We start from the raw sequence: 16975 nt of genomic DNA on the forward strand, positions 1-16975 counted from the left end.
ACATTCAACTTGCAATTATCCCAGAGACCTGAGAGACTACTAAGGTGACCTGAATAAAGCACAATAGATATTATATCTTACATAAATCAGGGTGTAAGTATGTTCACCTTCGGAAAAACTTGAAGGCAGATTTCTATAAAAAGCAGGGACAGATTTAAACATGGCTGTGGAAAAGAGCTCCAGTGAGCAGCCTGTACTCTGCATCACACAACACTGACACAGCAGTGATGCTGGAGAAGGTCATTCCCAGTTAAACTGCCACCCAGGGGATCCACAAAAGGATATCTGAAAGCTTATTGTAAAAGTCTAAAAGCTCCCCAAATCAGCAAAAGGGAATTAAGACAAATAATGCAATTGTGGGATAAAATGCAATCAACTTATTTGGTATAGGAAGAGTGTTAAAATATTTCTGGAGATTTCAGACTTACAATTAACTGCAAACCAAAAGCAAAATGCAACTTCTCTCTCCATTAGTTTAGGCCTTGAGAGAAAGAACTGCTGAGGAGAAAAGTTTTAATAGTATCCCATCCTAGGTGTCAGTGAGATTTGCTACTATTTCCAGAGTGTTGCTCTGCTCAACTATTAAGAGTATGCTTTGAGTGAAAAAGCTGACATTTCTTTGTCAGAAAGTTAAATACAATATATAATAATCTCTCAGGAAACCTGTTATTTAATAAAACAGTGATTTTTAATTTGCTGTTGTTATTAAAAAAAAAAAATAAAAAAATCAAGTTGGGTTTACCAGCACCTTGACATTAAACTGGAAAAGATGACCTAGCCATCAAATATATTCCCCATAACCATATTCAGCCACAGGACGTTAATCAAAAACTTACATGTGCTAGAATATAGAATGGTTACTGAACGTTTCAAAAGAAAACTGTGTTGTGTTTAGATAATACGAGTTGCTCACCTGTGTGAGACGCACATAAAAAAGACATTGCTACTGATTTCCCATATACTGAAACATGATGTTACTAATTTGTGAATACTTGTTTTTTTTAGTATTTTAGTTCAATGTAGGAGTAGAAGGTTTATTTCCTACCTGTAATGTACATGTGTAACCGTTGGTTGTCGGTAGCCAAGAATCCAAGTTTGGATGTCTATAGGTTCACCTTTGGGATACGCAATGGTTGTATCTATCACCCACTGGAGGCCTTTTGATTTGCTCTCTAGGAAAAAAAGAAACATGACATTAAAAGTAATCAGAAAGTACATGTCACTCATTTGATAGTTATTCCATTTTTATATTACTTCATGAGGTATGAGGCACAAATAAAATAAGACAGCCAAAAATCAAATCAAGATTTCATTACAGAGCACAGAAATACTCTTACAAACTTCAGCCAAACCAAGATTTTACTTTCAGAGTTATTTCTGTTGTTTTCACATACTGTAGTACACAGAATAGAACAAGTTCACTCACTGGGTATGAGTATAGTTACATAACATGTTGTCCCAAATGTTAGGTGCTTCCCCCCCATTCACCAAAAGGAAAACTTCAAAAATAAAAATCCAACTTTCTTGGTCTGCACTTTAAGCACATTTACAACTGGGCCTTCGTTAAGACCTTGCAGTTGCAGATCACTGATGAAGCAACAGCCATTGCAGATCCCTTCGGACAACTAGCCTCACTACTGGGTTAGGGCAAGTGGATAAAGGTGATTTATGTCAGACAATGTAGTAGGATTTTCAAAGACATTTTTAAAAAAATCCTTCAAAGGTTCTTAAAAATCTGAGTTACAGGATAAAGAGGAAATACACCACTTCACGTATTAAAGACAAGAAAGCAATGAATAGAAGATGGTCAATTTTCACAAGGGAGAGGAGACAGCATCCACAAGGTCCCAGAAAGACCGATACCAGTACGTGTTTATATGCTGCTCAGCATACTTAGAAACTGAAAAAAGGATCAAAGGCGGTAAAAATATTTGCTATGAAGATTATTTAGGAGAGTCAAATTTAAATCTGAGCATAGGTTACTACCAGCAATAGCCAAGGTCAGATATCAACCTAGCCACGACCTCTCTCCGGCATGTCCTCAATTCACAGGTTTGCAGAAGAGGGAGAGCAGCAGATCTGGAAAGCAAACCAGGAAGGAGAGGCACATTGCCAAGATGAGTTTAGCTTGTCAATTTTATATCTATTCTGTGGGAACTGGAGCTGCCTTGTTCTGAGGTCATGTTATGTTTGGGCTAGTATAGTAATATGCTTACTTAATGCTTCATACACTAGTATAGTAATATGCTTACATCATACCCAGCAATATCTTAAAGCATTTTAAAAGTTGACTACTAAAACCAGCCACCCGTTGGCAGAAGCATCTAAGAGGTGTTAGGTCTTCATAAAAGTACAAGACTCTTCAAGTCTGCAGCTGAGATCGCTATGAAAGAAATATGATAGAGGTTGACAAAAACACTGTTGGCATGAACAACATGCACAGGGATAGACTGTTCACCATCTTTCTCAATACAAGAATAGACGTATTCAAAATGGAGCCAAGAGGAAAAGTTTTCAAAGCAAACGGAGAGAAATGATTCTTTGTGCAGAGGGGAGTAAAACTATGGGGAACCCCTTGCCACAGGATGTCAAGGATGCCGAGAATTGGGTTAAAGAAGAAATTGGCCAAGTACCTGGAAGAAATCCGTCAGAGGCTTAACTAAACAGGCAGAAACGCCCAGCTGGCTTGAGAAACCTACCACACTGGAAACAGTCAGAAGCTAGGAGAGTATGCAGGAGAAGTATGATGCATGTTTGCTGTGTTCACTCTGATATCCACTTGGAGTCACAGACAAGATGTTGGGCTAGACAGATGTTTGGTCTTGCCTAGAATCGCCACTCAAATTTTACAGAAGAGCTACCACACACATGAAGAAGTCTGCGACACACAGTCTGAGGCACACTCTAAAAGCCATAGTTATTAACACCAACTAGAACACATGTGCAAGGACTGACTCACGAGTTTCTACCTGCATTTCATGTAATTTAATTTGCATTTAAATTAAATTAAGTGTGAGAAGACAGTTACAGCAACACTATCACGTATATCTATCAATTATTTTAACAAGCAGCTAGTGTTTTCATGGTGCCTACTCAACAACGGAGTTGTACTGCTTCGTTACAAATGCAAATACACTACCTGAATAAGGCTAGACAGTATTTCCTAATATTTAGGTTATGAGTTATTAGTAGCATGCGATGTGCTATTCCAAAATTTGACCAAGAGCAAGCTACACAGGTCAAGCTGAAACATCCAGTGTCACCTTCTGGAAATACAGTATTTTAAAACCCTGACAGACACGTGAAATGAGAACACGAGGCCCCATTACAGACTCCAGGCTTGGCAGCATCATGACAGAGTGCTTGTCAAGTCTCTCTTAAGACAAGTACTAACTACAGAGTCCTTCATTTTAAAAGTAGCAATGTATTAGAGAAAAGCCAACATGAAATTAATAGTAAATCCACAGAAGTATTCATTTAGAAATGAATTTCGGAACAAAGCCATTCAATTTATTATTTTCCCAGATGTAAAGTAAGAATGCATAAAGACAAGTAAATTGTCTAAGTGAGTAAGCAAAAAAGATCATTAATTGCAATAAAAAAGTGCCAGATGAATATGGGCACATTATATTATTATTATCAGTACAATGTTTTAAAAACATTTATTAAATATTTAGCTAGTATTTCAAACTGTTCTTTCAGTGGATAATGGTTCAAAATTCATTACGGGAAGACTCCTGCAGTCCTCTTCTGTGCTGATTTCCTACCTTCTGCTTTTGTGGAGCAGAGTTGCTGCATGGATTCCTCAGACCAGCTCCAAACTCACCTCCAGCCCCTTCCAGGGCAGGGTGGGGAGAAAAACCTGCCTCTGACAGCCCACCAGGAACACCAGGTTAGGGGAGGGAAAAAAAAGGGGGGGGGGGGGAGGAGGAGGAAGGAATTCTGAAGGTAATGTCAACCTCAGTAGACCCTCCTTTAGAGCAAGAAGGTCTTAGTGCAGCTACCTCCACGTGCAATTACCAAGACGTGCTATCAAATCAGTCACAGGCATATTTCTGCATGCTCTGGTTTAAAATAAGCCTTACATAATCATCCAAGATCTCATGCTGCCAAAAAACCTAAGTCACCAAGGATTTCAGAAAATTAATTTTGAAATAAATCTTGCTGTCCTTTTTGGGGGGGGTTATACTGTGTTGTGCCCTGCTCATGAGCACATTTATTTTAAAGCCATGAAGCTCTAACAGATCCTGAAACTGAAAGAGACAACTGCACACAAAACAAAGGGGTAGGACCTCAGTATGCCCAAGGATGCTGCCTATTATTTTTTTAAATGGAGCACACTAACAGAGACTCAGAACAGAAAGACTGCCGCATGAGTTATAATACGGTGTGAATCTCAGGTCTGGCATTTGTAGCTGAAAAAAAGGGAGCTGCGTATACCTGTTCAAGAACTCCTCTTGCCAAGTTTGGCTTGGCCAACACAGCCACAGATGTTTCTGACAGCCAAACCCTTTTGAACTTTCTACCTACCATTAAAAGACACCCTCATCCTTCGTTTCTAGTACCTGCTGAAAGATTGAGCAGCCTGGCTGCCTGAGACTTCAGCAGAAGAAACTGCTGCAGAGGCCAAATTTAAGCTGATCTCCCCGAGGACTGGTTTTTCTTCTGTGGTGCACAGGTGGAAGATTTTGATTTCTCAAATCACCTCAAAATGTTAGCAATCTGATTCTTTTTAAATAGTACATAAAGGTTCAAAACAGGCCTGCAGGCATCTGTCCTACACAGTTGCATCCAAACGACAGAGTAATAATGTACTTTAGTATGAATGGTACATACTTGCCTTATGAGTGCTATGACAAGACTGAACAATCATGTATAACAGTAGCTTTCCAGCCTAGACAAAAAAATCAAAATAAAATTTAAACAGTCTCCTAACTTGTTTTGGGGCTTTTTTGTTTGTTTTTTGTTTGTTTGTTTTATTTTTTTAAATCACCAGCAGAGGCAAATCTTCATAACTATTTTTTTCCTTATTTTTGCCACGTGGATTCAGTGATAGTAAGTTGCTTCATATTTAGTCATGAAGCAACTTACCATCAGCATCTTCAAGACTTTCAGGGCTGTGTCATCCTCTATGGTCCTCTCACAGCAGATACTTGACTGTCTACAATGACAAATTTAGTGGGGTTCAGAGCTTCTCTTCATCCCCTCTACGTCCTCCCCAGGGGTTACTCTCACAATCAATGCTGAAAGCTGGATTTGACTATGCGCAGGACTCTTCAAACCCGCCAGCAGACCATCCGTGTTTACCACTGAGAAAAAGAGCAAGTTGTAAAGACAAGTTTCAGCAGCAAACCTTGCCTCTGGCCAAGCTCTGGATGGTGTGATACTGCCGGATTGCACCCAGAGTGGAAAAGAATGCACCAACTAGGTGTGAACCTGAGGACCACAGGTTCCACTTGAAAAAGAAAATATTTACTAGCATTCACTAGTTTCAGGTGTGGTTTCCTGAACACTTACGTCACTCTAAACATAGCCAAAAGAGGCTGTTGCCTCCCCCTGCATAGCAATGCGTTCTTGTAACTTGCCGCTTGTCCTCTACTTGTCCTCGTGTGATCAACCGACCTTAAAATTAACTCTTTTCCCAAAGATTAGCTCTCAGACTGAACATCTTACTCATTATCCCAAGATCTCGCCATAACAAATCACCTGGAACAAAACAAGAAGCCCCTTTTCCAGGATAAAAAAAAAAGCCTTCCCACATGTTATTCAAGTCACATTCCTCATATAACAGTGAATCAAAAAGTTTGATTAAAAAAAAAAAATCAATTATGAAGTCCAGTGTCCAGGTCTGCAGAAGGGAAAATTTAATTTCTCTGAGAAAAAGCATCAGAACTGAATGTACTGTGCTGCATTTGAAAACAGTAAGATAAGATTTCGATATGGCTCTAACCAAGTTCATAGCAACCTCTTATCAAACAAAAAATTGCTACATGGTAAAATAAAGCAGAATTAAAAAAAACATACTAGAGCAAGGTTGATCAAAAATAAGCTCTGGAACACGTATCTTCAGTGAACAATTGCTCCAAACTCCTTTGAATTGCCAGCTGTTAGAACATTTTGCTAGTTCTAAAACTCACAAGAAGATAAATTCTTATTAACTGATGAAACATTGTACTTGCAACTATGTCAGAGACTAAGCGTTCCGTTAAAAAATTAAACAAACAAACCAAACCCATAAAATACCGCCCCCCCCCCCCCCCCCCATCAGTCCCTACAGGGTTAAGGTGACGACGGCTATGCATCAAGTATTTTTATGCTGCCCATATTTCTATTCTGCACTAAAACCTTCTCCTGGAACACAGGCGCTGGCAGCAGCGCTCTGTTTGGGGGGCACAGCACATCTGCCCAGAGGGATGCTTCCATCAGACACCAGAATTAACTTACACCATCTTTTCAGGGACAGACACCACTTAACTACATTGGCTGTACTTTCTAGCTCCAAAAGCACTCAAGCCATCAAGCGATAGTACTACCTTTTCTGTACGTTTTTCCATCCTTCTATTTATTTAGGAATAAAATCATACAATTTTGTTAAAATTAAGCAAGTGTTTCAAAAAGGCAGCAAAAGCAACAACTGTTTTAGTCATTTAATTTAGTATTTACCAGCAATAAGTTAAATTTCACCCTGATGAAGGCTAGTACTTGGGACTTTAAATATGAAAGAAGGCTTGGAAAACTGTTAGGAGGAGGAAATTAGGAAAATAGAGGCTGCTTGCCTTGGAAAAGCAACCAATAAAGAACTGATCAGTTTAAGTACAAGAATAATCCAATAGTATTGATTGTCTAGCTCAAGAAGGTTTGCTCTTCCTGTCACTTTACAGAGGAAGAATCAGGTAATAAACTGTGGGAAATTTATAACTAGTACAAAAATAAACTGAAAAGAGGATTGGATATTAAGAATACTAATATCATAATTAAGGCTAATGAAATTTTGGGGAGGCTACTGAACCTTGCAACTGAACTTCACAACATAAGCCCACCTCTACCAAAGGGATGACGGAAATCAGATTAGAGACCTTACAGAAGAAAGACAGATAATGTAGCATTTAGCTGTTGCACAATTCTTGAACTACTATTTGAAGGCCGTAACTCCAGAGACATTTGATGTACAAAAGCAAGCTAGTGGGCCGGGGAGTGAGGGGGTGACATGATGAAACAACTGTATGCAACTCAGTTTGTACCAAATCAGGGTGCAGCGTAGCAGTACATTAAAAATGAGCCATCTTTTATTATAGTTGCTTTTGTCATCTTTTCTTCTTTCACCCAGTATTATACATCATTCCAGTTGACAAAGTAGAACAGTATAAAATCTACAATGGCATAAAAGCTACAAGGATAGTTTTAAATGACTTAAGTACTAATAAAATGACAGCACTCAAGAACACCGCAACTGTGTATTGTGACTCATCGTAACATAGCTACCCAGGAAATTCAACAGGAAGGGGACATAATTTTTGATGAGGAGTTACTCTATAAGTCAATTTAACTAAAATTGGGTGGGGGAGGGAGGTGAACCCCATCATTATAAGTAAAGCTTGGGGCTAACAAAAAGATTGAGAATGATAAATAATGGAGAAGAAAGCTTATTATAGTAAACTGAATAATTTGGTAACCCAGGACACCAGGAACATTGTTAAATAAGACAGTATAGAGCACAAGAAGAAGTGGTGCAGAGGAAAAATGTCTTCAGTGAACCATGAAGTTCAAGTGCAATGCTACTGACACACAAGCCACTTCCCAAGCAAAGGAATACAATAATAATGTACAAAAAGTTTATATGCAATCTCTATGCAAGACACTGGCAAAACCTTTACTATATATACTACATCTAGTTCTAGCACCCACAACTCAACGATGGTAACCCGAAGAGGATACAGGCAAGTTTGATTTCACTAAGCCAGGTTTTTTCATGTGGTTAAAAAAAGGGAAAGATAAAAGGGATAAAAAGTAAAGATGATCACTAACTTGTTGGGCTTCTAACTTTATATTATAACCATATCAATTTATACAATTATATTTCATTTAACTGAACATTCTTCAAAAATTTTCTGAAGTGGCAAGAGTACAGTAAAAGCATTTGGAAGGCAGAAGATTAGAGGAAGAGTATTTTATACAAGATATAGATCAAGAATTAACCTTTTGTACATCTCTGAAAGGGAAGTTTTACCATGCTAGAAACATTTCCATAAGCTTAAGAGAAGAGAGGACTTACAATACCTCAGCTTCATATGTATCAAATATTACTCTTTCCTATCATAAAAAAAATTTACTTTCACTTCTATTTTTCATCCCTTTTATAATGTTGTCATGTCCATTACCCTGAAAGAATGATAGCTAAAACCACACATTTCTTTCCTATTTCTGCTCACTTATCTTTCCTTCTGTCTTTTGAGTAGGATGGACAGATGTGGTTCCACTATTTCTGAGACAATTCCTTTATTTTAGTACCCCATTAGGTCAACTACTATCAAATGCTCATTTCTCCAGAGTCTGAATCATGCCGCTCACGATTCAGAAGCCAGGTTTGATGTTCAGCTAAGCTGATAGCAATCTAAGAGTATGAAAATATAAAATTGGTATCTGATGAGTGCTTTTGGTCCCCTTCCAGAACTAGAAGGCCTGTAATTCACATTTGGGGAACTTCCTACTTTTCATACCTTTTTGCCTCTGAGACAATAAATAGAACAGGAACAGGCCAAACTTTTCTCCTCAAAAAAGTAACTTTTAACAAGGACTAGGGCATTCTGTTTCTCTTTTAATCCCAAAATCTTCTAAGACAACAAGGGCTTTCTTCAGCCTTTCTTTTCCGAATGTAGCCTGAAAGGAAATATTCTGATGCGTTCCACAGCTTGATTTTCAGTTCATTTAAGGATCTTCCCTCCACTCCTGCAAGAACATCATCTCCATTCATTTCCTATGTTGACAAGATTAACTTCAAAACTAAAAATCTGGAAGCAATTTCTGTATGAGGCTTCCTGCTAACCCTGAAATTTGAACTTCAGCGCAGAAAAAACCCAAAGTCATCTGCATATGTGGCTCCATTAGGATGGATCTTTGGTTCAAACTGCTAAACAATTATAATAATTTTGCTATGGAAATACCAGCACCACCCATCAATAAGAAACCACCACAAACCCCCAATCCATTGTTTCCATAGTAAGTAACAGAAATCCACAACTAGGATAAGTAAGATATAACCCTGCTCTCTGAATGTGCCAAGAAGTTAATTTTAAAAATTGAGAGACTAAAAGCACCAAGTCCCATAACTACAGGCATTATTTATATCCCAGCTATACTTTCCCCTACAGTGCAGGTGTCCCAGAACAATAATGCAGCAGGAATATTCTTATTCCATCATAACTCTTCTAACATAAGACAGCCAAAACAATCCTTCAAATCTAGTCATCAGTGACAGTTAACTCCAGCAACAAAATGAACAGTCATCATAAAAATCTATAAAGAATAGAAGAACTTGAACTCAATAGAAAACAGTTCAAGAAGAGGAATGAAGCATACACTACTGGATGCAAAGAAACTTTTAAAGCCAGGAATAAAAATTTGAACATAGTTTGTATATTCCAGAAATACTTTTATTATAGTTCCATACTAGCATAAACCAGTGCAAACCATCAATCGTGCCGAAAGGAGCAGCCCACCTTCTTGCCCACTCCAGGTGCTCATCCCAGTATCTGCTCTACCCATCATGTGTACCAAGACAAACATTCATGCAGCCACACTGTAGGCAAAATCAAATTAAAACCAAGGTTTTCTTTTTTTGTGTGTCTCAAGAGAAAAAAAAATAAACTTAGTGGAACTAAAAGCAAATATGAAAACATTTATATAAATATGATGGTGCATTATGGATGTATTTGACATTTAAAGAGACCAATTCAACACAAAATGTTTTGTTTAACTCAAATCTTGGACATTTAATTTGCTTTTTATCCACAAGAGTGAAGTGGTCTTTACCTTTTATCACAGCGTCTCTACCTGCTGGAGTTCCATTTTCTTGTGGCGCTACAAGCGTTTTCAGAATTACTTGTGTTGCCCCAACTCTTGGCAGGGTGACATGTTTAAGAAATGGCAAATTGTTTTTCTTGGCAAATGCCTGGCTTGTTTCTCTCCTTTTCCTAAGAAAGCCACCCTCTGGAAATAAAACAATCCATTTCCGATTACGGCTCCTGTAATATTTTTCTAGATGCTCCTTGAGTAACACAAGCTGCTGGTCACGGTGTGCTCTACCCTGTAAGGATAAAACATTACCTAAATAAAATGAATGCTTAAAAGAGATAACATGAAGACAGATAATAATTACATTTCTATGATTTCTCTCTCTTTTCAGAGATACAAATAAGCCTCTATGAAAACACAAAACAATGTTCTCCAAGTACCCGCTGGTGGCTGAGTTAATGCCACTTTACAGAAAGGCTGGAAAAAAGACCTTGAAATTGAGGACAAAGCTCCCAATTTGATGACTTCTCTGCAAGAGCAACATCCAGACTGTAAACAGGAACTCCACATAACAGGAGGATGTATTTACAGAATTCCCTAGTTGTTACTGGGTCCCAAGTTGAATTTGCTAAACCAAATTCTGCAAAGACAATCTAGGGGTCAAGCTATGATTTGGAGGTCCACGTATCATCAGTAATTTCTGTGAGCCAAACAGTATCTTTGCTTACATATCTTCTATGCACCCCTCCCCGCATCCCGTATTAGAATAGCAGAGGTATCAGAAGACACAGCTGGACCTCGAGATCAGGCCGAGTTCGGTTACCACAGCAGAACCACAGATTTCTCCCAAACCTGCACTGCTTGAATGCTTAGTCTCAGCCAAAATCAGCACACTGATTGTTTTGAGAGTGGGGGGAAAAAAAAATACTGGGCTGTGATGTTTGCAGGTTTTCTTCCTCTAGGAGAAACTGTTGAGTAGGAAGTGATTTTATTTGTGTGAACTTAAAGAAAGCCTACAACAATAAAAATTAGATGCCCTAGCCAACAAGATATTGTATGACACCAGCTTCTAGTTTGATAGTTAGCTGTATATAGGATATAGCCAGGTGATAATTAAACCTGAAGGACCAAAGGGAGGAGGAAAAAAAAAAAAAAAACACACCACAAAAACCAGACCCAACCCTCATTAATTTCTCCTCTTTGATGTATTAGCACAACTTTTTCACTTAAGACAGTAAGATTTGTCCTTAATTACTACAGAAATATCTTCAGTATCTTCAATAACAATCTTTTCTGACTTTCATACACAGCAAGAGCAAGCTACCCAAATTTTCACAGGAATTAATTTACATCAATTATCATTTTTGCGTGCTCCAAAGTGACTTTGCCAAATCACTCAAAAGACACAGGAGTCCAAAATTTAAGCTTCCCTCAGCAAAGGTGATTTTAATTTTCTGAAATATCAACAAAACTGCCACAAACCTTCCACTCTTTGGTGGTTAGTTTTTTTTTTTTTGGTAGGGAAGAGGGAAAGAGTGGGGTTGAATGGAAGACAACAAGAAACAGTATTTTATTGAAGACAAGTTTTGTGAAAGTGCTTCTCCTACATTTTGAAATCGCACGATTGCAATTAGTTCCAACTTACCTCATGAAAGGGAAGGAAAAAGCTCTGCCTGCTCATATTAATGCAATTAAAGAGCAATATAAAAGTTCCTCAGTTAAAACAGTCCTTTCCCACCAGACCACAGGACTCCAGGATAGCAAGTAGTTAAAAAAACCAGCAGTGAGCAATAAACTTTTCACACATTAGATATTAGAACTCTCCAAAACCTGGAACCTACAAACCTAACGAATACCACTGGTGGATAAATTGCCGTTTAGCAAATACCATGAGGTTTAAGATGCTACTGTGATACAGAAAAATCTACTGGACTAATGGGAAAAAGAGGAGTGTTTAAAAGCAACCACGACAAGTGGAATACTGAAGAGTCTTGGAAGATAAAACACAATTAACATACTGTCCAGAAAGAAGAGAAAGTAAGTCATACAGAAGCAGAAGCAGCTCCTTAATACACAACCAATTCTTGAAGACCATGGATAGTTGATCACCATCACAGGGAACGGGCTCAGCCTTCCTTCCTTTAAGGAAAGAAAACAGGTAGCAGCAGACTGCTGACAAATTCTTTAGGATGCCATGCACTTTGTATCACCAATATGGCAAGTTACTGCCAGACGTGGTTTCCAGTAAAGTTTTCAATGGGAGAAAACACTAGTCAACTTCTAGTAGACCTCAGAAGCAGAAGCATTCCTAAAACTGCCATTGGTGCTGCTCATGAAAATGAGGCTAATATACATTTTTAACAAATAGCAAGTATTGTACCATGATCAAATTACATTATTTTACAGGGGGGGAAAAAAAAAAAAGAAGTATTTGCTCATCCAAATATTACTAGGGCCTTTCTATAGTTAGGCAAAGGATCATTACTCACTCACCTTAAGTGTTTTTGCTATACCCAAAGGCTAACTAACAGCCAAGAAACATTTTATTTTCAATTGGTTTATATTTAGACGCATGATAACATCATTTTCTTTGTGATGTTGCATATCTCAGTCACTTTACAAAAATGAGGAAAAGCCTTAGTTTTTGCAGCTCAGTAATGGTTTGGTTTTGTAACTGGAATTGCAACACCACATTCAGAAATTACAGCTAACAAGCTGACAGCCATGTGTACCTCAAAATGTGTATCTTGTGAATTTTAACTACTGAAATAGATTTATATTTTACAAAGTATCAAATCCTGTCCCTTTCCATACTCTCACAGTACACAGTTGTATATCTCGAGAGACCTTTATTTTATTACCTAACTTTGCCTTAGGTTTTCTAACCATGCCTCTAGTCTTAGTGAGAAATCTCACTTTAGCTGCAATTAAGTATTTCTTTATTTCATTCTGAGTAAATTAGCTTCTCCTTCTCTGTAAAGTGAAAATTCATTAATTCTCTCTGGCTGCCCACAATTTTAAGTCCAGACAAATAAAAATAAGGAGAGGAAAGAAACGTGTATGCTGGATGTCACAGTTTGCATGGCAACAGGTTCATCCTTATCATTGTACTTCTAAGTTTCTACTTTTAGAGTGCAGTTTGATCAACAGCTACCAAACAATAGAAAAAAACCCAAATTCTAAGAAATAATTCGAGGTTTTCACGCCTTAACATTTGAGATGCTTGGCGCAACACACATTCTTTCCTGATGCTTGAATAATAATTAACCTTCAAGAATCAATTAATTACTATTTATGCAGGTACATCACTACCTTAAACTGGTCTACTACCACGTCACCATCAAAAGGGATGGCCCTGCCTTTCCTTATCTGAAACTTTGATGGTCAGAACAGTGACCTAACCAGACTCATTGCACAGCTTTAAGGTCACTAAGGAAAGAAGAGAGGCGCCAACAATGGGCAGTCAGAAGCAGAGAGACAAAAAGGACTGTCCATGTACTTTGCTTGTATACCTCTGTCATAAAAGGCTCCCATCATAATTGGGTTCCGTAAACATTTGTGTCTGGGCAAATAATAAAACAAGCTTGGAAAAAAAGCAGTTTCAGAACAAAGCTCTACTCAAATACACACATTACAGCATAGTTATTTCATCCTGCAAACCATCCAGGAGGTAATGAGTAAGTCCCATAACACCACAATGTTCCAAATACAAGGACAAATCAAAAGCACTATTACGTGTTTCCATTTACCTGTCTTATAAAGAAGTCTCCATGGATTAGAGACACAATGCCAAAGTTTGTATACTTAAAAATATGATCCATCAGCCACATCATCTGACGGACAACCTGAAAAGTTAAAAAAAAAAAAAAGTTCAGTAAGTAAGTATCAAGTGCAGAGAATTATGTATATACTGGTCACATTTTTGTCACCCTCGCAACAGCAATAAAACTAGCAAACACATGGAATAAAGTCCTTCATGCCCCAAAGTATAAAGCAGCACAGCTGCTACACTTCTCCCTCAAGAGCAGGATTAAATAACTGCCTTTTTGTAATATAATATACAGTTCTACACTTCTAGCCATATGCTAGAGTAATTTCTACTCCATCTTTTCACACAGGTAGTGTAATGCTTCTTACTGACATACCACCACAATTTTAAGCCAGTTGCAAACTAAAACCATTTTCAGTGTTTGTTAAAGTATGCAAAACAATATAGATCGATATTTGAAATCTCCAACTGTTTTAAGTCTACTACAAAAGCATGTTTCCTTATATTTTTTTGTACTTGGCAATTTTGGGGATGAGATCGTGTTGTTCTCGTGCTTCTGATGTGCATGTGTTCCATACAAGCTCAGCATTCACTGAGACCTATGTATAGCCCACACACCATTACTGGTTTCTCTCATGGCAGAGCAGCCACGTGCATCCCTGGAAATTTCATTAAGTCATGCTCCTTGTCCCGGCCAAGAAGCACGGTGAGAAGGCAAAAATAGAAGTTGAGCCATTAGATTCACTTTGACCATCACTTCTTAACAGGACAGTGAAGGCAGATACTATACCTGTTCAGTCCTTTGAGATTTAAAGTAGAAAAATTACTCCAGAAGAAGTAAATAACAGAAGGGAAAAGGTGCTTCTCTCACAAGGTCTTTCCCCTCTATAGCTCCGACATGTAGATTTTGAGAGGGGTAGGAATTGGCCCTCCAAAACTGGAAAATCCAGTGTCTCTTACATGCTCTCAATCATATATGAGGCTAGCTGCCTTTACTCTTCCCTATAAGGCCACACCAAGACTGATTCAAGTTCAGTGAAACTTAAAGTCATGTAACATAGTACTCTTCCATTTACCACTATCAAAAAAGCATATGGAGAACCTTGACATTTCTCTGGTAGTCAGCAGGCCGTTTTTTGAATCTTAAAACAGGCACCTTCTGCTTGGCCCTTTCAGTTGTTCAAGATACATAATTTGAGGCAAAGACAGAAAGAAAGCAGTCTAAGAAATAAAGATTTGCACTAGAAAATACAATGTATTGTTCATGTATTAGTTGATTACATCTACTGCTGAAGTGGACTCTATGCTTCTCTCCAAATGCCAAAGGCTTGCACAGTGACTGAAATACTCAGAATCCACATCTATGCCTTCAACAATACTTCTAACTAAATAGTTTGATACAGTGAAATACGGTGGCTGTTTTCACATCTTCACATATCTACATGGAATTTGTAGAAAGAAGCAGATCATGTTTCATGCAGGAATTTTGTTTTGTAAAAGCAGCTCGATAATTTGCAATTTGTATCTAGAATTGCACCAGTTAAGTCTTTCTTCCAAAGAAATCTAATTATCTCTTGGAGTGTTCTGATTACCTATTCTCCCGTTTGACCACAGAAGCTATAAATGAATCCTGGGTTATAAATTTGGAGAAAGATAACTGCCACATACCCTGTTTCTTTTACTCATCCTTAAACAACTGCGGCCGGATGCTCAGCAAAGTGAAGTTTTTACACACTTGCAAGAACATACCTGCCAAAGAGCGTTTAAGATACTTTATTGCCTTAGACATATAGCTGTCTCACAGCGAAATCTGAATGTCACATTTAGAAGCTAGCTATCCTTGCCTAAGAGCACATTAAGAACACCTCGACTTTTGTGGTTTTTTAATATTGGCAAACTTTCTATTTGAAGATCTTGGATAATGCAAGAGCACTCATTTCTGGACCCTCTAGCATCACTGGAAGTGGAAAAGGAAACGATGTCTGAGAGAAAAGGACAGCTCTCAAAGATATGAAAGGTTTTGCTTTGGAAACAAGCATCCATTTCTTCTCTGTGACATGCTAGTATCCTTTCCTGTCTGCCAGGTATTTCTTACTAGATGCTACACAATCCAAGGGAACAAAGACACACTATGTATTTGTGAGTGATAAAAGAAAAATTAGTTCCTAGATATAACTCCCCTCTTGAGAAAATATTGGTGAAATGGTTTCTCACACAGCTATCCCCAGGCCTGTGTTAAGTAAAAGAGAGGATCCTAAAGCAGAAATTCATCTCTGCAGAGATTCACATTCTTTCCATTTCAGTAAATTAGAAAGCCCTAGGGAGCGGAAAAAAAAGAAAGAAAAGGTGTGCCCTAAGGACAAGAGTTGGAAAAAAGCATCACTGAGAGGTGTTATTGCTCTTCAAGGCACTACAATATCATAAATTCATGCCTACGCACCAGCCCAAAGACAACAGGCTGGTGTGGGGAAACAAATCCTTCGATAAAAACACCACCAAAATTCCACTGATGATGATTTAGCCTGCAGCAGTACCCGTACAACTGTCAGTATTCATCTACTACTTTAGCATTTTGACAATTACTGTTCTATTATATCAAGCAGAAGTTAAACCAACATAATCTATTTTACTGCAGGAGATAAGCAAGCTTAATAGTCTGCTTCCCTGAAAAGAAAAGGTTTGTGTCTTTTGAGGAGTCAACATTGGTCCCTAGATGTTCTATGGCAATCCTGGAGGAGGAAATCCTGGAGGAGGAACTCTTGCCCAGCAATGCTACTGCTTCTCTCCTCCCATACCACTTTTTATTGTCTTTTTATTTAGATGATGGTAGGTTTATCTTGAAAGTTGATCATTGCTCTTCAGAGTCTGAAGTCCATCTCATCACATTTTAGGTGCCACAGGGCTTCTAACTAGCACCCCTGGACTTCCTCAGTCTTTTTGAGAAGGAGTGATGCGATTGTGTCAAAGATCAGTGTGACATACAAGTTCTAACTAAGACAAACCATACAGGCAGTTTGCTGCAAGTGGGCTACAAAGAGGCAAACTCCAGAACTCAGTGATTACAAATGTGCCTATAAGCCTAAGCAGTGGTAAGAAGTACAAAGAGGAAATATTTTTATGTATGAATTAATCAATATATACACACACTCTAACACAAAATCAAAAAGGAGGAGTTCAAAGAATAGGACACAATTA

General features: G+C 38.1%; 1 protein-coding gene across 3 annotated transcripts in view; it reads right to left on the reverse strand.

Moving 5' to 3' along the window:
• Nucleotides 1-16975, reverse strand: part of LPGAT1 (lysophosphatidylglycerol acyltransferase 1) — a 65491-nt gene that overhangs the window by 16533 nt on the left and 31983 nt on the right. For all 3 annotated transcript variants that reach the window (XM_075496377.1, XM_075496378.1, XM_075496379.1), the window contains 3 exons: nt 13761-13856; nt 10030-10303; nt 1046-1172 (listed from right to left, as the gene is read on the reverse strand). In XM_075496377.1, coding sequence (XP_075352492.1) covers nt 1046-1172; nt 10030-10303; nt 13761-13856 — 497 coding nt within the window. The remainder of the gene's footprint in view (nt 1-1045; nt 1173-10029; nt 10304-13760; nt 13857-16975) is intronic.

This window comes from Mycteria americana, chromosome 3 (genome assembly GCF_035582795.1).
Source record: "Mycteria americana isolate JAX WOST 10 ecotype Jacksonville Zoo and Gardens chromosome 3, USCA_MyAme_1.0, whole genome shotgun sequence".
Classification (NCBI taxonomy): domain Eukaryota; kingdom Metazoa; phylum Chordata; class Aves; order Ciconiiformes; family Ciconiidae; genus Mycteria; species Mycteria americana.